We start from the raw sequence: 23,063 nt of genomic DNA on the forward strand, positions 1-23,063 counted from the left end.
TGGTTCCTTTTCCCTTTCTTCCCTGCTTCCCTCCTTTTCTCTGGAGTGGGTTACTGATCTACCTTAAAGAATATTAAGGAGTATTAAATTACTGGGACCTGTTGGGCTTCCGTTTGCTTCTCTCTCTGGCCGGTGGTTGGGAGGGTTTTCTTAGGTTCCCAGCCAGTGGTGGGAGACTCAGGATGGACAGCGACAGTGAGCTTTACTCTCGGGGTGCTTCTCTGTCAGAGAAAGCCTAGCATGGGAGGCTGTTCCTTCATGAAAGTCTGCAGCTCAGGTTCTCTTCCTAATTGCCAAAGGGAACCCATTTAATTCCCAAAGCGTCCAAAGCCACATTTACATCCATTATGTGTTTTTTTATATAACCTGGGAGAAATAAGGTAGAAGCAAACTCATGATTTCATATGGTTGCATCCTGCGCTTGTATTACGGGGCATTTTTATCTGCTAAAGGACAAGGTCTTCCTTCTTCTGTACCCAGTCTTTCTGAGCACTGAACTGTCCTGTCCATACAAAAGATAGAATGTTTCAGGATATGTTGCTGCAGTCTGCACATAAAAGGCGCAGTTCTCTTGCCAGCATTTAGATCCTGACAATCTGTGGCCCCATAAATATCTGCAGTGGCCTGTTAGTTCATGCCCTGCCATCAGGTTTGCATGGAAAGAAAGATGATTTTAAAATAGGGTCTTGAATTCTGCACATCGCTGCATATTCTGGCTGCTTGGAGCCTTGGTAAGAGACGGATAGAGGGTCTTAGAATACCTCAAAATGAGTGAGGAGCTCGCTTCATGAAAGGAAGGGGATGCTAGTTCTTGGCGTCCCAGTGACAGAGCCTGGCAGGAGAGACTTGTGTGTGAAGAAACGGGAAGGGAAGCGGGTGAGCAGTCATCCGGGGAGTAAAGGACTCCTTCCCGGACAGTGGCAGTTTGGTACCCAGGGTGCTGTTTTAGTCATGCAGACTCCCATCTCACAAAGCTGAGTTTAGGATCCTGGGCTTGTCCCATTCTGGGGATGTGTTTCATTCTTTGCTTGGGCTGATTAGGTTTTATTTTTTTTTCTAATTAATCGAAATGACCCAATAAAAGAATGCTATTTGGGAAGATGCCTTAAAACCCAGCATCAGCCTTCTGTCCCGCGCAGGTCCACCTGGAGAGCAGAATGGATATGCTCCCTGATCTAACCTGAGACGAAGCCTGGATTCTCATGCTTGGAGGGCGGCCTGCTAGGCAGGAAGAGGAGGGAGATTTTAAATGGGAAGGGGATCTTAACTGTGGAACTGATCAATCATTCTTATCAATCTGCAGTATTCTTTTGGGTTTATTTTGAAATAACTTTGGAGATGTGTTTAAGCCATAACATGTATTGAAAGTAGGAATTATACCTTTTAAGAATTCTGTGGGCTTATGTGTCACAATAACACTGCTAGGTGTTTTATTGTGCCTCCGTTAAAAGAAAGGAAAAAAAATCTGGCTTAGGTTTTATATCTGCCCCTGCAGTTTGTATAACCCATATAAAATAAAAATCTATATGTTACAAAATAGGATTTCTTTTTAATATATATATTTTCCTTTTGTAAAATTATATGTATTTAAATACATTTGAAATGTTGCTATAGATAAATTAGAAATTTTTCTAATACTATGCAAAAGGCTAGAGTTTTTATTGTCAGCATACATTTTATATTTACTTTTCCCTTTTCACGGCACGTCAAAGAACCTTTTATGGTTCAGGAGCACTTTGGCACTATTCAGTCCTATTACTCTGAAAAGAAAATAAAGTTTGATTTGCACACTATATTAAAAGTAAGGGAAGTATTTATAACTTCAAGCTCTTCCTTATTGATTAGAACACAGCCTGTTGTCACTAAATTTATAGAGAGGTATTCTAAACTTAAGAAAGGAGTTTTAAAGGGAGCAATGTTGTTTTTTTTAAAATTTTAAACAGTATTCCACTGTGACACCACAATACAGAAATAGAGTTACTCTGGAACAAGCTACAAATACAGCGACACAGTTCAGGGCAACTTCACTGTCTACCTAGGGACTCGAAACAGCGGGGAGAGCCAGGTAGTTACAGATCCTGTCCCAGGCGCTCTATTTCTTCAATCAGGAAGTCAATGTCTTGGTGAGTGGCCGCGGGGTTTGAGATGACCATGCGGAAGAAGTTGACCTTATCCCCCAAGGGCTGGTAGCTGACCATGGTGGTCCCGTACTCCATCATTCTGGCTTTAATCACCGGGGCGACCTGCAGGGGCGACCATTTCAGAGCTGTTTCTCTGGGGCCTCTCCCCTAGCCATGGACCTACCCACAGTGAGCTTTTAACCCAACAGGGCCGTATTTGTTTACCCTTGAAGGAACTGCCTTCAAGTGTTCATGGGATCAAAGGACCAGAACAGTTCAAAATATTCAAGACCAGGAAGGTGCTAAGAAGAGAGATAATGAGCTATTAGGCATTTGCTATCTTGGCACTGATTTTCTAGTTAGTGTTCTGGGAAAATGAGAAGAACCTACTCTTGGTCCCAAGGCTAAATGACTTAGTAATATGACTACTGGAGTTTTTCTTGCAGAAAATATTAAATTATTGGAAGAAAAACATAGTTCGTAGAATTGTCACCTAGGTAAGCCTCAGTATCACGTGATGTATGAAAATAATAGACTTTTGGTAACTTTGTAAAGACCCTAAACTTTCCCAGCTTCTTTTTATTCCCCTTTTGCATTACCTCTGTTTTATAAGCTGTTTTAAAAGATCCTACTTGACAAGATGAAGAATCAGCTGAAGTGAAAATCTGAACTCACAAGAACTTGACATACAGAAGTGCACAACAGACAAGATTCTCAAGTAATTGTGCCAGACTGCTCGTTACAGCCTTAGTGGTTGCCATGGTGTATGAAATTAAGTTCAAGCGCTTTAGCTTGGCACAAAGTCCTTCCGTCATCAGCTCTGAGGACCAGTCTTCACTGCTCACCAACACCAGTCTTCAGCTCTGACAGACTAACTTATCTAATATGCCTTGGATATCCGGTGCCTTCCATATTTCCATCCTTCCCACCTGTCATCAGTCTCATAACATCACATCGGTTCTCTTTGCTTAGAATCCCTTTTCCTCCAGTTCACATCTACACACTGCAGGACTTTACCACCTTCCTACAGCTGCTGTGAAGCTTTTCCTGCTTTCTCCAAATCATTAGTGTCTTTCTTCTAAGTTGTGACACATGATCCTGACCCACAGATTCTGATTAGATGTGAATTTCCTGCTGGCCTCTTAGCAATGAGTAAATGCATTTTCTCCATCTACCTCAACTGTAAGGTCCTGGAGGGCATAGTTGGTGCCTTTTACTTCCTATGCTTCCCAGCACCGTGCCAGGTGTATGTTGAGGGCTTTCTTAGTTCTAATCGGCTACCAAGAACAGAATATAGCAGCAGCTACGTAGGAGGCGGCACAAATGAAAGTTGTATCTAACGTAATACGTGATCTGTTCACACGTATTTACCATTGGAGTTGGCACATTTAACATGTGATTGTTTTTTCAGTGCTGGGGATTGAACACAGGGCCTTGGGTGTGCTAGGCAAGCACACCACCAATGAGCTACATCCTTAGTCCTTTATAAAACTTCTCAAAATTTTCAGACAGGGCTTTTCTTAGTTGCCCAGGCAGGTCTCCAACCTGTGACCCCACCCACCCCACACTGCACACCCCAGTAGCTAGAGCTGTGACATATGCCACAATGTCTCGTCACCATCTGACCTTCCAGGCTCACTGCTACAAATATATAACAAGGAATGACTTGTCAGAGAGGCTTCAGATCTATTTGAGGTGTACACGGTCAGAAACTTAGTTAAAGATGGGAACCATGCCTCATATCATAGTTGGACGCAGCTTAACAAAGGACACTTGAATTGACATGAATGGCAGTTAGATTCATGTTATGAACATGTGACTTCTGAATATTAACTAGTTAATAGTAATACTAAGTATCACTTTATATTGAGGTTTTAATCTTCAAGGTAGTCAATGCTCAAAATCAGCAAATTCCAAATGAGGTCCATCACTTGTTGGTTACCAAAGACAAAGCGAATGCACTTCACATTGCGAGCATAGTCTCCTCCCTGAAGTGGAGGTGGATGAGGATTCCAGTGAGAGATGACCTCATTCTAGACCGAGGAGTTTTGTGCTCCTTCCTGCCCCTCCCTTGTCCCATGGGGAGATGATGCAAAGAGGAATGTTTCCGTGGGGTGAATTCTTCTTTCACTTGAAGGGTTAAGCATGTATGCAGGACACTGGCTCCATCTCAGGAAATAAATATAAAAATATTCAAGCATCCTGAGTTTGGGACTAAGTTCTGAAAACAGATCCACTAGAATATTTGAGCCAAAGGACATGGAACTTAACACTCTGTGGTGCAAGGCAAGGCAAGTCAGTGTGTCCCTGGGCGTAAGAAAGCCCCAAATTCACAAAAGAATTTTGTATCCACATGGCTGCAGAGATTCAGGGGGAAAAAATCATATAACCTTTCCTTAGTTTTATTTGTATAAGTCATGCTTGATCTTTGTACTGATAAAACAATGATACTTAAGATACTTGAAGTCTGACTTCATTTTCAGGGGAAGCTGGGCAAAACCACACATGAGTGACACTAGTTATTAAGGACAACCATCTCTAACTTTCAGATGGATGCAAATCAAAGGTCAAAAGATTAAAGTTGACAGCTACATCCCAAGCAGATTCTGACATGAAGTGCAACTGAATCTCCTATTCCGAAAGCAATCTGAATTGGCAGGAGCCATGGCTGTCTAAGTCTACATGGCTTTTGGTTCCTTCCAGAAAATGCTGATCAACAAAAGTTAGCTGGACCAGGGAATATCTACTTCATCGATACTCACTAATGGCAAGTTTAAAAGGAAAACAAGATTCTGTCTATTCTGATAAATGCACACAAAGCTTCCTTCTACTGCTAGATTTTTGAGGGCCCATTTCTTGGTTTTCTGAATAACAAAAGCCAAGTTGGAGAGGGAAGGGTTGCATGTTGAAGAAATCATTAAAGATGTAATCAATATGAGATCTTCGGGGCTGCCTTAAAAGATTTAGGATATTATTCCCTCCTTTGTACCATTTGCTTTTCAATCCCTTAGAAAACTAACCAAGAAAATGCTCCAAAATCAAATCTATATTTGTTTCCCTAGGAAGGTCACAGTCATTGTGAAACAGCCTTAGAAACTATCATAGAAATTTATTTTTTGTTGTGTGTTAGGCCTTCCTGTTTCTAAATCTTTGAAACCTGAGAAATGTCTGAAAAGTGAGAAAGTAGAAGAGGCATAAATAAGATACCCTGAAATGTTAAAGTCTCACTAATGAAATTCCCCATTAACTCAGCAGATTTTAAAATACGAGGCCATATTACTTCCTTGTCTATTTACTATTAAATCCATCGTTACCCTTTTGAAAGTTGTCGATCTGTGCACGATTATAAAAGCTGAGTGAAGATATGTAGATGATGATCAAAGATAGTTAAAATTAAAATAAGGAGGGGCTGGGCATGTAGCTCAGAGGTACAGTGCTTGCCTACTATTGGTGAGGTACCAGGGTTCAACCCCAGTATGAAAAACCAACCAAACCAAACCAACCAACCAGCCAACCAACCAAACAGAAGAGGAAGAAGATGAAGAGAAGAACCAGAAATACAAGAGGTCATCAAACATCAGCCTTCTGATTCTTGTTTGATAAATACCTGCCTGGAGCCTACCTGCTGCCCTTCCTGTGCCTAAGGTGTGCAGTGTGGCCTTCTCCCAGAAGGACCTGAGGCCGTCAGGTCCCTGCCCAAGTCACCTGCACACTCACAGCTCTGCCTGAGCAAAGGAAACTCACCCAGCAGACTGTCTTCTTTATCTCCTGAAGATGTCACTGCTTGATTTAGTAATAACCACCTCTGTTCTCTGGATGTCTGACCCCAGGCATGCTGCAAAAAGGCCCACTATGAGGTTTCCTAAATGTCATCACCCCTCCTTACTGTGGAGTATGCAAAAAATGCTTTCTATAGGCCGCATGTTGGTGTCTCCTCAAGTTCACTGTCTGTATGATGCCTTTAGAAGCTGGGTCTTTGGGAAGGTATGCCTTCACAAGTGGCATTACTGCCTCAAAACCAGACCCCAGAGAGCTCCTGCACCCTCCTTCTGCTGTTTGAAGACACAGTGGTTAAAAAGTTCATCTACCGGTGCAACAGACATAGACTCTGCCGGCATCCTGACCTTGGACTTCCTGGCCTCCAGACGGTGACAGATAAGTTTCTGTTACTTACAACCCACTCAGTCTTTGGTAGCTCATCACCATATCCTGAGAAGACCACGATGGTACTTTAGCTTAAAAGTCCTCTTGAGGGCCTGGCATACATACCCCAAATCCCATTCCCAGGCATGAGGGTACAGAGAGGGACTCCTGGTCTCGCCCAGAATCTGACTTTGTTCTCTTGCTTCCCATACACTGCCAGGAAGCTTCCACGCTGCCTCTCATTTGAGACCTGTGTCACACTACACGATGGGTGGAGACGCTTCTGTGTGTCCCAGCCATTTGGTAGTCAGGGCTGGGTTCTCGCAAGCGGGCCAGTGTAGCTGAAGAACTAAAATTTCAGCTGAATTTAATTCTAATTGATTTAAATTTAAATGCAAATAGCCACAGGCAGCATTTATTATTGTAATGGACAGTGTAGGTCATTGTAGCTCAGCTTGAGTGTGTTATAATTAATAAGGAACCTGCCCAAAACTCAGAAACAGTATTGACACAGACAAAAAGTAACCTTGATAATTCATTTGGTTCTATTTTCATATTCAGACCTACAATGAATTCTCTCTAGTACAGTGATGAAAACACAGTCAGAGAAAAGAGAAAAATCAGAATTCATTTTGCAGCCCTCAGAGACATTCAGACTGGAATTACCAACAGCGGAAACATAGTCTACAATTACACATCCTAACTGCCGTCCTGGGGAAATGATCTCCATCACCAGCACAGGTCACGCGACACGCTCAATCTAAGATGCACCTGAGAAATTGTACTTCAGTGCAGGGAGCTCGGAATTGGGCTTTTTTTCTCAGGAAGAAAAAGATATTTTTTCTGCGTGTTCCCATCTTGGCTCAGCCCTCAGCCCAGTGACAGAGCCGATTTAACAAACAAAACAAGTCCTGCTCCTCTGTGAGTCTATCTGTCTGGCAGGTGGGTTACAGAACGGAAAAGCAGCAAGAATGGGGCATCTAATTTCTAACTCAATCAATAAAATTTGTTGTTACTAAGGCAATTTACCCTGTGGAGAAGCAGCTTCATACACCTTTGGGGTGAAAATGAGCTGTTTTCTCTCAAACGACTGTAGGCCCCAACATACCTTTTTCTCTTTTCTTTTTTAAACTTGCTGCTATCTCTTGTCCAATGTGATCTCTGCTTCCTCTCTCACCTCATGGGCTTCCTATACTGGAAAGAACCAACTCACCCAAATTTCAGACACAGCCACTCCCACTCCCACCCCAGACAGTGCAACACAGATCCAGGTTCTAGAAATTTCCTTCCATTTGTTGTTAGGTCGGTAGTTCTCAACCTGTGCTGCACAGTGGAATAACCTGGAGAACTTTCAGAAGGATTCCCAGACCCATCCAAGAGCAGTGAGACCAAGGTGTCAGGGTAAGACATGGTCACCCTGTTTTTATCAAATTTCACGTGATTATTAATGCACAGCCAGGGTCAACGATTCCAGTTAGGAGACTTGGCTTACAAGACCTTAGCCAGGCATTAAGTTTCTCCTGAGGAGGACTTTGATTATGGGTTGCTTGCAGGCAGGTATTAATATGTATAAGCTTTTTTTTGAGGGCTTTAGATCTACAGGAAATCTTATTCTTGCCATTGTACAGAAGGAAGTACAGTCTGAAAGGTCAGTGAGCATCCCAGGCTCCTCAGTGGTGGGCAAGACGGCCTGCCCTCCCCAAGTAGGCACTGGCAAGGATTGTCTCTCTCTTTTACGGCATGGGAAGACACCCCGAATCAAACACCAACCCTTTGAGACCCAAATTACAGAATGGCTCCCTGTTTTCCAACCCTACGGCATGCAGAGAGCTGGACCCCATGTCTACAGTATCTCCCTCTGCTGTGTGTCGTACGCTGTAGTTCACCCATGGTAAATGTCGGGAGCCTCCGAGGATTCCAGGTAAAAAGTGTCTTACTGACAGGGGTAGAATGTAAAGCTCACTCTCTTGGGCTCTGGAGTGGCTTCTGTGTGGTTTTGGGAAAGCCAGTCTTTCCCCCGTTCACCAACCCAATCAGGTTACCACGAGAACTAAATGATCTAACAGGCACTACAAGTTTGGCCTGGGAAAATACACACCTAGATGGCGGCTGGTACTATTATTGCTCCTTGCGCTGGTATGTTCTAGGGTTGCATGGCTCTCAAGACCCACAGGAGCTTTGCCCTGCATCCCAAGAGGCTCGGCAACAGCTTTGTTTTCTAATCCTTATACTTGGAGTCTTTTTTTGTGTGCGCTTGCACCAAAACCGAGCACCAGTTTTGCTTGGGAAATCTGGTCAACTTCCAACAAAAGTTCTTGCAGCTCTCTGAACACCAGTAAGTAAAGATCATTGCCTAATTACTAATTTTAAGACACCATAAAGCCTCTCAAAAAGCAAGGAAGTACAGCTGTGAGAAGCCTGGCTATTTTGGCGTCCACAGTGGGGAGTGGGTGGGATTTCTCATGAAGATGTGCATGTGTCACAAGAACAATACGCATGTGAGAGGCCCAATACACACACACCAGAGGAGCTGTCAGCACCCACCTTCGAGAGGCGACGCATTCTCTCCTCATTGTCTTCCAGAGCACGCAAGCTCGGAGGTACATACCAGAAGCAGACGTTTGTGTGCTGAGGCTACGAAGGGGAGAGGAAGATTCAGAACCAGCTCCGACTGCCAAGGTTGAAAATTTCAAGGACATTTACAATCTGTTCCTTCCCCAGGTTCAGGATGCAGCTTGTGTTTTTAAATCAGAGGCTGCTTTTGGAGCGCCTGGCTTTCCCGTCAGATAGACTTCTATGTGATCTGATCTTCATTCTAGCTTGAAGGTGCCACCCGTCATCCACCGCACACCCTCTGCGTGGTTTCCCTCGGTGGGACAGCGTCTTATTTACCCCAGAGCCCAGCAGTGGTAAGGACTGGCATGGACTCGGCTGCGGAAATCTGAGCACCTACCTTCCCATCAAACACCATCTCATAGCCGTCTCGGTTTTTTATGATATTGTATAAATACTCCGCCAGCTCCAGACACTTATCAATGTGTGCCTCGAACCCAGTAGTGCCCTGTGGAAGGAAGAACAGAGCTCATCAGGCAGGCCAAAGTGTGGGCAGGACACCCGGCAGGGGCATGGAGTGAGTGCCGGGGCCCTGACAGCCATTCTGCCACTTCTGCGCCTCGTGTCCACTGTCACTGTCCCCACGCTCGCCTGCTTCCGGGGCCTTTCTGGGAGCATTTCCCCGTGCTCTTCCCCTCAGGTGCCTCTGCTCCCGTTCATTACTGTTCTCCACAGCTGACCCCTTTTCTTCCCGAGCCTCCACTCCCCAGGCGATCACTGTGATTGCCCAAGGGGAAAATTTGCCCCTGCAGTGCCTAGAGGGAATCGTGGAAGTCATTAACGACAGGAGGGCCCGGTGAGTCCCCCCACGACAGAACGGACAGAACGTGTCGTCAGGGCTCCCCAGGATGTCTGCTGCCCCGCCGTCACGTCGTTTTCGCCTCCCAGACCCCATCGTTGTTCGCCGTGTACCTCTCTACAGAGCAAAGGTGTCGGCTGATCAAACCAGCGACGCGGGCAGCACAAGTGCTTTGTGAGCCTGGCAGGATGACAGCCTTCTTCTCAGGAGACGGGCACACGACTCACGTCTGACGGGGCAGTATTCACACAGAGGTCTTTTAGTTTCCAGCTCTGCAAGCCCTGGATCTGTACTTATGAACCCAGCACAGCAGCCTTGGGCTAGAGCCGTACGGGTGACGTCAGGACGCGCTTCAGAACGGCTTCTGCAGTTACCAAGTACGAATGGAGAGCTTGGAAAAGCAGCTACAGCTCATCCTGGGAGCACTGAGGACTGCCTACCAGCGGCCACTCCAACACTCCGACAGGGAACTAGAGGGGTGTCTGTGCCACAGACACGGCAGGCCCACTTCTGTTCTCATGTTCTCCTCACCGCACAGAACAGGCATCCAGCGCGGGCCGGGACCGCAGCATCCAAAGCACTCTAAGCTGCACTGGAGAGTGCTAATGGGTTCAGAAATTCATTGCTTCGATGACTGCTGTCCCAGTTGACTGGTTCAAGGAGGCTGATGACTCCTGCCAAGGGCTTGCTGACAATGAACTCCGGCCCTGAAGGCTCCCACGGGAGAGAGTGGCTCACGTACCAAGGCCCCGCTCCTCCTCACGTAGCTGCTGGAGGCCCTGCTGCCACCTCCACTCCACTCCACCCTGGTCCGGGCCCTCCTGCTCCCCAGCTGGACTGGATTCCCTCCTCGCCCCCGGTCAGCTCAGGTCTCCACTCCGCTCAGCTGTGCTCCTGGGCACCTGCCTGCCCTTCCCCCCGGAGTGCCCTTCTCCCAGCTCTACCACGTGGGACCCTCTTGATAAAGCTCTCTTGATTCTCAAACTGTGAACGAGCTCGCTCATTCCGCATCCTGCATCTGTGCATCTTTTATGACCAGTTAGTCTTTCTCAGACGACAGGGGTTCCTGCACTTAGCCTGCCGGAAAGCTGTAGCTTTCTTACCACATCCTGCTCAGCACTAGGCCCAGCAACAGATACACAATAGCTACCTGTTAAAATCATTAATATTTTAGAAAGAAAGTGAACAGTCACACAGCAAAAGATGCCGAACATCAGTTTCTCTTCATAATTTTTCCTGTTTTTCTTGTCCTCAACCACTTGCCAGTCTCTTTGTTACCAACCAGAGAGGCCAGTCACAGGAAATTACAAGAAAACCTGCCAATTTGTGTAACCACAAACACACATGAAGATTTACCATGACATTTTAATCTCTGGTTGCAGACCTAAAAATGGGGGAGTAATTTTAAGGCTTGTTTATTTATTTTGTCTGCTGTGGAGTTTTTACCACCGAGAAAATTTGTCAACATGGAAAATCAACTCCTTGGATTCTGTAATAAGCTAGTGTGATAAACGAAGGCCTACTTAGTAAGGACAGGCTTACATTTATTATTACTATGTAGAACGCCTCTTAGCAGCACACACCAGGAGTCCATTTTTGCACTGATTGGCACTAATCAAATTATCTTGGGCTTTAATGTGATGGCTCCCACTGGGGCATTAGCTCCATTTGTCATTACCAGCCCGGAAGAATGATAGTTTACACTTAAGTGTCATTGTCATTGTGGTTTATCTTGGGAAGGGGGAGTTACTGATTAACTAGAACACCGCCTTCTCCAGGCACATTTTCCAGGCACATTCTCCTAATGCTCTTTTGCTCTCCTCACCAACATTCTTTTTCAGACGGCTTCCTACTCCTGTGGGGACGGGAGACAGGCCACCACAGCCACACTTCCAGGGTCCTTCTACCATGGTTGTCTTGGTCAGAGAGCTTTTGGTGGGGTAATTGTCCTTACCTTTGACCTAGGTTGTGAGACTGAGCATATTACTTTAATAACTATCATTTCATTCTGTAAAAAAAAAACAAAAACCAAAACCATAGCTTTAGGCTGAAAACCAAGTGAAAAATTCTGCCTTTTGGATGTCTAGGTAGTGGAAGTTTTGCATAAGAAATTAAAAGAGTGTGTGCTCACAAGTAAGGTAGCAGCTGTGATTTTTCTTTTCTTTTTTTGCACTCTCCTCTTTCGATAATTTAAAAGTGGCTCCTCTGCCTTTATTCTGCTCTTTGCCTGGTTCTGCTCTTTGAGTTGCCCCTGTGGCCACAGAGTTGTTTTGCTAAGAACCAACAGGCAGCCCCATGCTGGAGAGGCCCAGATGGAAGAGGAGCAGCAGGAACTAATGAACCATGAAAACACTTTCATGTAAATAGAGCTCACAATCAGTATCTTAATAAAAACCGCCACAGGAAAAAGAGGCAAAAAGAATGACCCCTGAAGCAAAAGACCACTTGCACACTATTTAGAGGTCAAGCTTTCTTCAGCTTATTGTCTGGTACTTGTGTCTGTAACTTTGTGATTTCTACCAATCAACTGAATAAAACTGCTTCTTTGAAAACAAATCGGGAATACACCAATAATTCACATCTCTGACTTTGTTTCCAGGTGAAAATGTCACGCCCAGCAGAATGAGTCTCAGGAGGTACGCGTCCCTGTCAGCTCCTCAACTTTGGAAAGAGGAAGGCAGCTGAAGGGATGGGCGTTCTCCTCGGCCCCCGAGGGAGGGCCTGCCTCACGCTGTGTAGCTGCCTGACACTGCACAACACTTGGAAAAAGTCCAGTCAGAGTGAACACTGCTGTGGAGACCTGCCCGAGAGCCGTCCAGCCATCCCGGCACACCGTCTAAGAGTTATTTATGCATCAGGAAAGACTACCTTTCTATTCATATTGCTTCTCTTGGCAGGATGGATTTAAAGATGATTCTGTAAAATACACGTGGATCGCACTGCTTCTCTTTCAAATCCCTGTTTTTCTTCTTGGTGGCCACTCTACCTATCTGAACCACTTAAAGCAGTTCTGTTTACTTGGGAAAATTTCACAAAAAACCATACGTGGATCTCCCGGGTGTACATGGTTCCTCCCTCCACACAGATCCTGGGAAGGACCACACTCCTGGACCTCACCCTGGTGCCTCATTCCTGCCAACCAAGTTTCTACCGGTTTAAGCCTGTTCGTTCTTTGTGCATGCTACTGCCAAAGCGAAGACCTGAATGTGTGCCTCTACCCCCCACACACCCGCACAGCACCCCAGCCTCCTTCACCTCCCCCTTCCTCAGTTTCCCCGCTCAGGCTTCCTTGGAATACCATTTTTGCCCTTGGGTTTCCATAGCGTGTACTGGTGGCTCTGGCCACTGGCTGGGGAAAAACGAAACCAGGCCGAAGCCACTGGTTTGTAAATTGGGAATCCAGTTGTAGTGAAAAGTCAGATTGTTTATCTCTGCTGCCTGCTTGCATTTCACATAAATATACGCCACAGAAGGCTGTGGCGAGAGCCAGCCAGTGCTGTGCACCAGTGGTTACAGAGTTTGCTTTGCTGGGAGAGGAGAAATCACCTCAGGTAAATTCTGAGGTAAAAAGAACTCATACAAAAGGAGGTAGGTAGGTGTTTCCAAAGTCCTAAAGAGCTTTATCATGCAAGGTTCTCTCTGAAAACATCCAAAGTTAGCTATCATAGGAGAAGTTTTTGCATTTTTCTGGTCTCCAGACATACTTTTGGATTGCATTTATCTAACCAGACACCAATCACTGAGAGAAAACCAAAAGTCCAGGATGAAACAAACCCAAGCAACAATAATTACAACAATGAGAAATACATCTGAATATATATCAAGGTAATCCGCCGCATACAGCAGAATGGATTTGTTTTCTAGATACGGGCATTAGAAATTCCTGGGCTTACAAGATAACAACAATGGCAGCAGCAACAGCAACAAAACCAAAGCATGTGGAATTCAGGCACGTGGACATAGGAGCCAGGAAACTGAACTTGGGTAACCAACCGTTCATTCAGCAATCAACTTTTTTTTTTAGGTACTGGGGATCAAACTTGGGACCCTGCGCTTGCGAGGCAGGTGGCGGAACCACTGAGCCAAACCCCTGGCCCAGTAATCAGCTTTTTAAACATGGCATCAGGCAGCCTCTTCCTCTGGGTCGACGCATGCTCACCTTTGCCCTCCACATGAGCCACAATTTAAAGACATCAACGTGGCGCCCACACTGCAAGGCCTTGTCGCCGGTGTCGTAGGACAGGTCGTAGTGTTTGTCTTGCTGGAAGAGGTAGGAGGCGTGCATCTGGTTGCAACTTTGCATCAATCCCTAAAGAAGAAAAGAAATGAGGCTGTAGGAAGCTCTACTGGCTATTAATTAGCTTTTCATTGTGGTGAGAATTATGAAGGAAAAAAAACCCCAAAGACACAGACAGGACCATCCAGGCTGTGGTAATTAATTTATTGTGCTAACTGTGTGGCTGTAGCTGACTGGCTCAGAACTGAAAGTTACCAGAGATTAACAAGGACATCCTTGCACTTTTCTGCTTCCTTTTAAGAAAAGGCATTTGTAAAAAAAAAAATAAATAAAAATCACAGAGGATGACGTTCTTTAGGACATCCTCATGTTCTAGTTTTGCTGAAAACATCTCCAGTCTATAAAATACTATTGGTACAGAAACTAATAAAGTATTCTCTAAATAATGAAAAAAAGAATAAGACTATAAGAGCGAGAAGCAGTTTAAATATGTTCAGGGACCATTTTCATCTCCAGAATTAAGGATTATTTTGATGTTACATCATTGCCTTTTCTCTTTTACTTTCCTTTTTAGTTTTATTTTAGGATTCCCTATTTTTAATGTTCATACAGAGATTTCTTTAACTGAAATACCGAATAGTTTCTTTGGTGTGAAAAACTATAATAGTACACAGGATCTTAATGAGATAATTAATAATGTGAAATAGGAAGTAAAGGGCTAAAGGTGTAGGGAAAGTGGGAAGGGTGGGTGAAAGGTAATAAGGGAGAGGAAAAAATATGAGAAACTGAAAAAATGGAAATAAAGTGTTTGTAAATGGGGAGGGGAGGAGGGAGTGAAGGGAGGGCAGGGACAAGGGGAAAAATAAGAATCAAGACCTATTATGTAAAGGTACAGAATCCCAATGATTAATGTAATTGTATTGTATACCTAGATTGTACCATTAAACTCAATAAAAAGGAAAAAAAATACTATTGGTCTGGTTCTTCTAGTGCTCCCACTTGTATCTAGTGCAAAAACTGTACCATGTAGCTATTAGGGTTTAAGCTGTCTTTGAAAACCCTAGCTTTTCACACAGTTAATTGTTATCACTTTTCCGTGCTGAGATAAAAAACCAAAGGCATTGCCATTCTTGTTTTATTAGTACATAATGCTTAGGCTCATTGTGGGAAGTTGGTACACGAATGTAACACATCCCAATCCTTTTTACATTCCCTTCTCTTCCCTTCCCTCCATGTCTTGGTCCCTTCCCATTTCCCAAAGATCTCTCTCCCTGTTCCTGTTATCTAAGAGGAACTTAAGTGCTCTTTCCCACGTTCTATTCCCCCGGGAGTCAGGCTTCCATATTGGACGTTTATACTCAGTTGTTTATGGAAGTCGCAAAGGCAATTTCACTGACCGTGAATCATGGTCACCATTCAGGGACCAAATATCTGCTGGGCACCCTAATCTAGTATGAAAATGGGTGGAAAGTGATTGACCTGTTCCAAAGAATCAGAGTGAGTCATGCTTTTCAACTGAAATAGCACCCCCAGTCTGCTCACTAGAAACACCACTGCGTTTCAATTTGTCACGAACTACTGCAACCCTTTGACTCTTTTGTTATCCACCGTGCAATTGTAGTTTTATAAGAGCCTTGACATTTGGTTTTTGTTTCTCTTGTGACTCATGAGCAGAGAAGAAAAGACCAAAATGTGATCACTGAGTTGAAGTCAGAAGTAAGAACACTTTTAGAGCAGTAACCAAACTAAACCACAGTGCAATGCAAGTAAGATTTTAACCAGCTTTTGGAAGATGGGGTGTCCCAAAGGTAAAGGCAGAGCTGGACTCTACTTTGTAATTTAAGCTTAGCATTCAATATAATCCATAAATCTATTCTTGAGAATAAGAAAAATTGAATACAATGTTTTTGCAGTAGAGCAGTAGAAAATTTGAAAAAGAAAATTCACTAGCAGGCCAATATGATATGGAAGTTACAACTGGGGTTTTTATATTATTTCATGGTTGCAAAACTGCTCTCCCTGGGCTCTGCAAGGTCATAATGAACCCCAAGGGAGACCACAGAGGAAAGGGCAGAGTGGCGCAAAGATCAGACAAGCTCTCCCAGGACAGGAAAGTGACTCAGAGTGTGTGACCTCTGAAAACTTGGACAGGGCCAATCTCACCCCGGGACAAAAGGGTGAAGCAAAGTGGCTTTGCTTCTCACACAGGAAGCCTCGGGAAGATAGGATCCTGGTTCTGCGCTATGAAAAGGTAAGCGAGACCATCGTGTCCCAAACCATTCTAAATACCTTCACAGTCGCTGCACAAAATGGAATTCTCATGCTCAGATATGTGTAGGGAACTGTAAGTCCCCTTTCCAGAAGATCTTGAAATACACATCAGTACATTCAAGGCTTAATCCCTGAAATGCTAAAGCTTGTTTCAAACTCCAGTCCATGCATTTCAACCTTTTATAAACTAAGAACTCTCTTCTCACAGAATACTTATTGCCATATTACGGGATGTTGTTATTCACTGGGCCCCAAAATGTGTCAGAGTATCGAATACTCTTGGATTTGCACAGGCATCTGGACCTCACCATTTCTATCCAGTAAAGGAATCCTTTCTATACCCTCACTAGTGTTTGTCTGTCCTGTTTGCTCACTTCCTCTGCGATTAATTTCTTCCTAGTAGTATTTGACAGGTTACTTTTAAAAGTGTTTTTTTATTGTCTCCCGGCTAGACCTAAAGTCTTCTTCTGTGCGATCTTATTTTGCCACCGCATCTGTCCCAGACAGTGTTACTAATCCAACTCCCCGTCCCTACTCCTCAGAGGGGAAACAATAACAAAAAACGTGAATCTCTCCCATTGAGAGTCCCTTACACCGTTAAAACTGGATTAAAAACCTTTAGTCCTTCCAACCATCCACCTTCGATGCTGACTAATTATTCCCCATTGTTTGAATTCTCCCTTGGTGGGGTGCCATATATGCTTTTCTTTTTTTAAATTAATTTTATGGTACAGTTTAGGTACACAGCACGATGACATTCATCATTGGGAATATGCACCTTTACGTAATCCATCTTGGTTCTTATTTTTTCCCCATTCCCCTGCCCTCCCTTCACCCCCTCCACCCCTCTCTGTTCGCAAAGACTTTGTTTCCATTTCTTCATCTTCTCATATTTCATTCCCCTCTAATATTCTCTGGCACCCAGCTAAGCAAAGCTGTGCAGGTGTAGTTTAATCAGAGGAAGGCGATGTCCACCTCCCTCCCTCATGTAGAAGCTCACTGACTGTTTCTGAGTGGCATGGGCTCCTTGCTGACCCTACAGAATACAAACTACAGGAGCCCCAAGTCTCCGGCCCGACAGTCAGCCACGTGTGAAGCAAGCCTGCCTCTCCAGTCACAGCAGAACTGGAAGGGCTCAGCTCCTTGCCTGGATGAGCAACTTCTCTCTCTGGTTGTGGCTGGCTGGAAAACTTACTGTGTATTTTGATTCTGTCACTGCACACGTTTGTCCATTCTGCAGCTTCTCCTCATCTGAAACACTAATAAGCTTCTGTGTTTTAATCAAAGCCTATTTTGAACCGGACGGTTTAGGCACGGAGCCACGAGGCTGTGTCCTGAAATTACCACTCAGCAGCTCTCGGTAATGCAGCTGTCTGATCAGTTCCAGATCTGCCGTTTTCATGTGGCTCAGCTCTGTTTCGGTCTGCAGCGACACGCCGGGACCACAGTCAAACAGCTGGTGAAAATCTACATAACACAAATTTATTTTGTCCTTTCTAGCAGTACCCCTGCAGTTTGCATTAGCTCATGTAGGAGACAACACATCAAAGTGGATGTTTGTATGCCGGGAAGCCAGTCTGAAAGGCCACTCTCCAGCGTACTCATCCCGTTTGCGGGGAAGTCTGTGTTCACTGTATGTCAGGATTCTTATTCATTTGATAAAGACACTACAGCTCCGTGCTTTAAGAAAAAAATCAGAAATGTGAGCAAAGACACACGTTTAAGGATTTTATCAAGCCACTATGTCTTGTGCGATATGGTATGAGGCCACTAAAAACCGTGTTTTGGGATATAATGCTCACAATACATTGTTCAATAGAAAAAAGACTAGGGCATGGTGGTGCACGCCTGTAATCCGAGCACTCGGGAGGCTGGGGCAGGAGGACCACTGTGAGTTCAAAACCAGCCTGGGCTACATAGTGAGTTACAGGTTGGTGTCAACTACATAGTGAGACCTTGTCTGAAAAAAAAAAAAAAGAAAAAAGAAAAAAGAATAAACATATATATATGACATGGATCAGCGATGGCAAAACCCTTCACAGACGAGTGCCCACAGTGCACCTAAAAGCCTACTTACTTACCAGCACTTCAATTAAACCTGAATACTGAAGTTGTAGTTTAGAAAAAACAGCTCACACATTAACATCTTTTGTCTTAAGAGAAAAACAACACATGTGCTATAGGGTTGCCACCACTGACACAGATGATAACCATTTGATTACATAAAACTTAAACATAAACTATATTATAGCCCTAGAAAAAAAATGTGGGAAAATATTTGAAAACAGTAACAACATTTCTCTCTAAATGACAGCATTTTGGGTGACTCTAAATTTATTTATTATTTTCTAACCTGTCTAAATTTCCTAAAATAATTATGTGTTAACTTTGTAATCAGGAAAAGAAGTATTTTCAAAGTACGTAAAGATAAATGTTTCACAGCCCTTTTAAGTTCAGTTGCTTCATTAATTCTAACAGGAAAACATTTCATGGGGATAAACTGTAGCTCCTTATTTTGGGTATCACCAACAGAGTAACAGAGCAGTGAGGGCAGGGGACTCAGCCTGGCAGGGTGAGGCCTGGAGTCAGGGCCACACCGAGCATTCACAGAGGAAAGCAGACTGCCCCGGAATGAAAGTGGTCCTTGCTTCTCTGCTTTGCAGGTTGATGCATATACAGATGCCTTACATTCTGAATGCGGCACTGAAATTAAAAACCATGGAACAGAACTGGGAGGGATGTAAGACATACTCTTATATATACACATGTGCGTATCTGAATCCCACACTCACCTTTATCCTATATCATGCACGTTTTTTCTTAAGGGAAAAATTACATTTTTTCTTATGGCAAAAAACTGTCTCTTCTCATATCCCTAAAGAAAACTGGAAATTTAGATTTTTAAGAGTGACCAAGGGCCCTTGGATGATGGGACTCTGACTATAACAGAATTGAACATGGGGACTGTCATGGTCACGGTTTTGTTCTGGAAGCGGAGATCTCCCTCCCTGACAGGCGTTCAGAAGAGCACCGTCTGGAGAAGGGTGAGCAGCCAGAGGCAAGGACTGGTGACCTTCACAATTACAGAGAAGGTCAAGTCCGGACAGAGCTTCGCCCAAGGCCTGGGCACAGCGTCGGAAAAAACATACCTCTTCTCTCACCAGGAGAGCCGAGCACTGCAAAGGGACACCCATCATCTTGTGTGGATTCCACGTCACAGAGTTGGCCCTAAAACAAACAAGCCGTGTGAGAGGACGGCACCCCACACGGGCTCAGACTGCTCGGGCTCTCTGCGGGGTGACAGGGCTTCGGTTTGCTGGCTCTGTTTCTCACACTGTGGGGACACCACTCTTCGAACGCAAGGCAGGCCCTCGGGTGTGCAGCCTCTCTGTGCTGAGAGGTGGGCGGGGGGCGACCTCCTGGTGGTCTCTTCCCCCAAGCTCCAGTGGACGCCTGCGTCCTGCCTCTGCGTGGTCAAAGAGCCGTCTAGAGTGCCTGGGGTCACCGAGTTCAGGGTCCTGACTTTGGCCACAGATGCACAGAGCACTGGGCAGGGAAAGCAGCACATCACTCACTCCCAGTGTCCCGACATGGGACGCCACTGCAGGGGCCTGGAGCGCAGAGGGAGTGCCCATCCCACCGCTCAGTTTTCCTCCTGCCTCTTATTCCACTGCTGACCACGTTTCTCAAATACGTTCCTCCAGAGAAGCTTCTAGCTCGTCTCCTGTTCCCACCTCTCTCCTAACCTTGACCTGTTTTTCCAGACCAAAAATGAGCTGCACCACGGCTTCTCTGGCGAGGTTTCCAACTGTGTCCTCACACACCTGAGAAACACCTTGCACTCTCATCAGTAACTTCAGCTCTCACAACAGTCATGCAGAGCTTGAGGATTTATGCCATCTGACAAGTCTGATCGATAATCCATCTCTCTCTCTGCTTTCTCCCTCCCTCCCTGTTGCAGTACTAGGGATTGAGCCCAGGCCCCTCACACCGAACTACATCCCAAGCCCCTTTTCATTGATTTTGAGATAGGGTCTCGCTAAGTTGCTCAGGCTGGGTTCAAACTTGCAATAATTCTGTCTCGGCTGGCTCTGCTACAGATTTTGCCTTCACACTCACAAGTGTTAGGACTTTGGGCTCAGGGACTCCGTCACTCTGTCCACTCTGACGTCCAATCACTGTGTCCGGTCCCGAGGAACTCAGCTGTGTCAGTAAGGGCTTCAGGCAGGACAGTAAGGCAGCTGTCCCACGGTCCTGTGATTCGGGCTGTTTACTCCTACACCTGTGTGTCTGTCTTCTTAGGATCAAAGCGATGAAGGCCTGCCACCACCTGTCACTGAATTGCCTCTTTCTCGCTTTTGTCTCAGAGGCAGGAGCATAAAGCAAAAGCTTTATGAGCTTTTGTCTCATAAAGATGTCAAAACAGCACAATGATCTGACGACTGGCCTTTGTTTGAGAAATGCTGGCTATGGCTGCTAGAGCTGAAATTCTCCGTCTTTCCACCCCCATTGGAGGAGCACAATATTCTGCCCATGCAGGCCTGCTCCCCAGCTCAGGTCTTTGGCACATGGCAGTGCACCCCATGATTCTGTCTTGGCACCATGGTGGGGCCTCAGCCGAGACTCCCTGGACAAGACCTCTGTCCCCTTGCCACAGCCACTGTCCACCTCATCCTCCTCCCAAACTACACAGTGCCAGGTACTGGAGCTCGCGCACAGGGGAAGTGACAGGAAGGTGGGAGAGAGGGCCACGGAGGAAGCAACAGCAGCTATACCAGGCCCTCGAGCCTGAGCCCTGAAGCCTGGAGAGTGTAACACAGCAGAGCACCAGGCTGCAGGGAGACCAAGGAAGAGTGGGCGCGCCCTGTGAGGTCCCCCTGGGCTGCCAGGTCCTGGGCTCACCCTGTTGGACACCAGCTCTAAAGTGCTAGCAGCAGGGAGTCATCGTCTGAGAATCTGGTTGGTTCTCAAAGGAGGTGCCAGGCGGGCTCCAGGTGCTTTGACATTTTATTGTGAGGAGGGCATCTGGGAATGCTCAGCAACTACCTAGGAACCTTTGAATTTAGGGACAAGAATAGACTGTGCGCTCTCTTCAGTTTTAGTGTAAGTCCTAAACTTTGGTCTGTGATATTTGGAAAAAGTCATTCCCCTAAGCAGGACACATGCCTTTCCCAAGCTAGCACGTTATGCTCCAGCAGTGTCCACCGCCCTGCAGCCCTACGCACCAAAGAAAGTGCCTTTCTATGGGGGTGGCTAAGGGGGCAGAACGTGAGCAATCACCTTGTTTCTAGGCATTCACATCGGGTGATTCCATGTGGTAGGGTTAGTTATAGCACTGTCAAGAACGGTAGCAACTGGAGCAGAGGACTGTGTGTTCCCAGGTGAACGTGCCGAGCTTTGCTCTCGGGTCAGTGTCTGGCACAGTGGAGCTAGGTGCGTGGACGCTCATCTTCCGAGAGCCAAGGCAGGTAACTTAGTGAGCTTCTACTCGGAGGGGCTCCAGGGCTGGCCGCACTTGCAGCCCCAGGTGGCACGGGAGGTAAAATAACAGATGCTCAGATTTTGTGCCAGTCAGAAAGAAACAGGAGAGAAGGTGCCCGTTGAAGGCCCATGAATTTAATTGTGTGCATGTGTGTGTGTGTGTGTTTATGGTGGTGGGGATCAAATCTAGGGCCCACGGCCTCAAGAACGCTAGGCAAGTGCTTGTCACTGAGCTAGCCCCTAGCCCCAAGCCATGGCTTTAATTCTCGTTCTGATCATTGGAGCAGGTGCCTCCCAAGTTCTCTGTTTCTCCGTCTGTCTCTCTGCCTTCCTTTCCCCCTCCTTCCTGCCCTCCTCTTTCTCTCTCTGCTGTTTCTCCTGTTTGAACCACTGCCTCTGTTCCTTTGGGTCTTCATGGCAGCCTCAGAGAGGGTCAAAGGTCCGGGAGCAGAGGCCCAGACTGGCTGATCCGGGATGGAGATCCACATGCTCTCAGCCTCCCACACCTAAGTGGGGCCTGCAACATGGGTGTGGACAGCTCCAGGGTCCTAGCCCAGCCGTTCCCAGGGCAGGCTCTGCCTGGGCAGCACAGCCAAACACTGTGACCTCTGACACGGGGCCCAGCTGGCCTGTCTGACTCTTCCAAGCTTCCTGTCCACGAATCCGGCGTGGTACCCTTGACTCCATCGCAGCAACCCCACCCCTTCCATCCACACTCATGGTTCTCTTCATGTGGGCCGGCCTGGGTGTCACCGAGCATACTCTGTACGCACCCTCTGCCTGGGCACCCTGCACGTCAATGCCAGCAGGTGCCCCAGAGGCCATCAGCCCACCCACTTGTCCTGGAACAGAGACCGTGCCAAGAGGTTTCCAGGCAGGGCCAGAGCGAAGCAGCACCTGCCACTTGGCAGGGCATGCGGGGCATTTGGCAACCTCTGGTGAATGTGCACCTCCTTGGTGGCCAGGGCGCGGGGCGGAGGCTCACTGCAGTGACCGCAGTGGATTCCACACTGGGAGGGGACTCGGCCCCCTCTGCCTCTGGTCCAGAAGAGCCCGAGGCTGTGTTTTGCATTCTGCATTTTCCCCCTTGGACCTGAAAATGCTTATGCTAATCCAACATTACTTCCTTTATTTTTTGCAGCTTTGCCCTAAAGCTCAATTGCTTAGGCTGTAAATAAAAGCTATTTTCTAGCATCAGTCAGAGCTCTGTCAGGAAAAGCTTATTATGGTGGGGCGGTGGGTGGGGGAACCACAGAAAGATGTTATCATGAATATGTCTGGCTGTAAGTTAACTGCCTCTATTAAATCCCAAACCTGGACTTTCAACGTTGATAAATTATGAAAAATTATGTATTGACTTCGTCAAAGGAGTGAATAGGGTCCTTTAAAGAACATGAAA

At 46.0% G+C, this 23,063-nt stretch overlaps 1 protein-coding gene across 2 annotated transcripts in view; it reads right to left on the bottom strand.

The window, feature by feature from the left end:
* Positions 1-1,564: 1,564 nt before the first annotated feature.
* The window catches only part of Gad2 (glutamate decarboxylase 2), a 65,522-nt gene continuing 44,023 nt past the window's right edge, over positions 1,565-23,063 (bottom strand). For both annotated transcript variants that reach the window (XM_010614691.2, XM_033759444.1), the window contains exons 10-14: positions 19,333-19,411; positions 13,835-13,984; positions 9,217-9,324; positions 8,808-8,897; positions 1,565-2,243 (exon numbers count right to left, since the gene is read on the bottom strand). In XM_010614691.2, coding sequence (XP_010612993.1) covers positions 2,070-2,243; positions 8,808-8,897; positions 9,217-9,324; positions 13,835-13,984; positions 19,333-19,411 — 601 coding nt within the window. In that variant the 3' untranslated portion in view covers positions 1,565-2,069. The remainder of the gene's footprint in view (positions 2,244-8,807; positions 8,898-9,216; positions 9,325-13,834; positions 13,985-19,332; positions 19,412-23,063) is intronic.

Source organism: Fukomys damarensis, unplaced genomic scaffold (genome assembly GCF_012274545.1).
Source record: "Fukomys damarensis isolate Sample0158 unplaced genomic scaffold, DMR_v1.0_HiC HiC_scaffold_37, whole genome shotgun sequence".
Classification (NCBI taxonomy): Eukaryota; Metazoa; Chordata; class Mammalia; order Rodentia; family Bathyergidae; genus Fukomys; species Fukomys damarensis.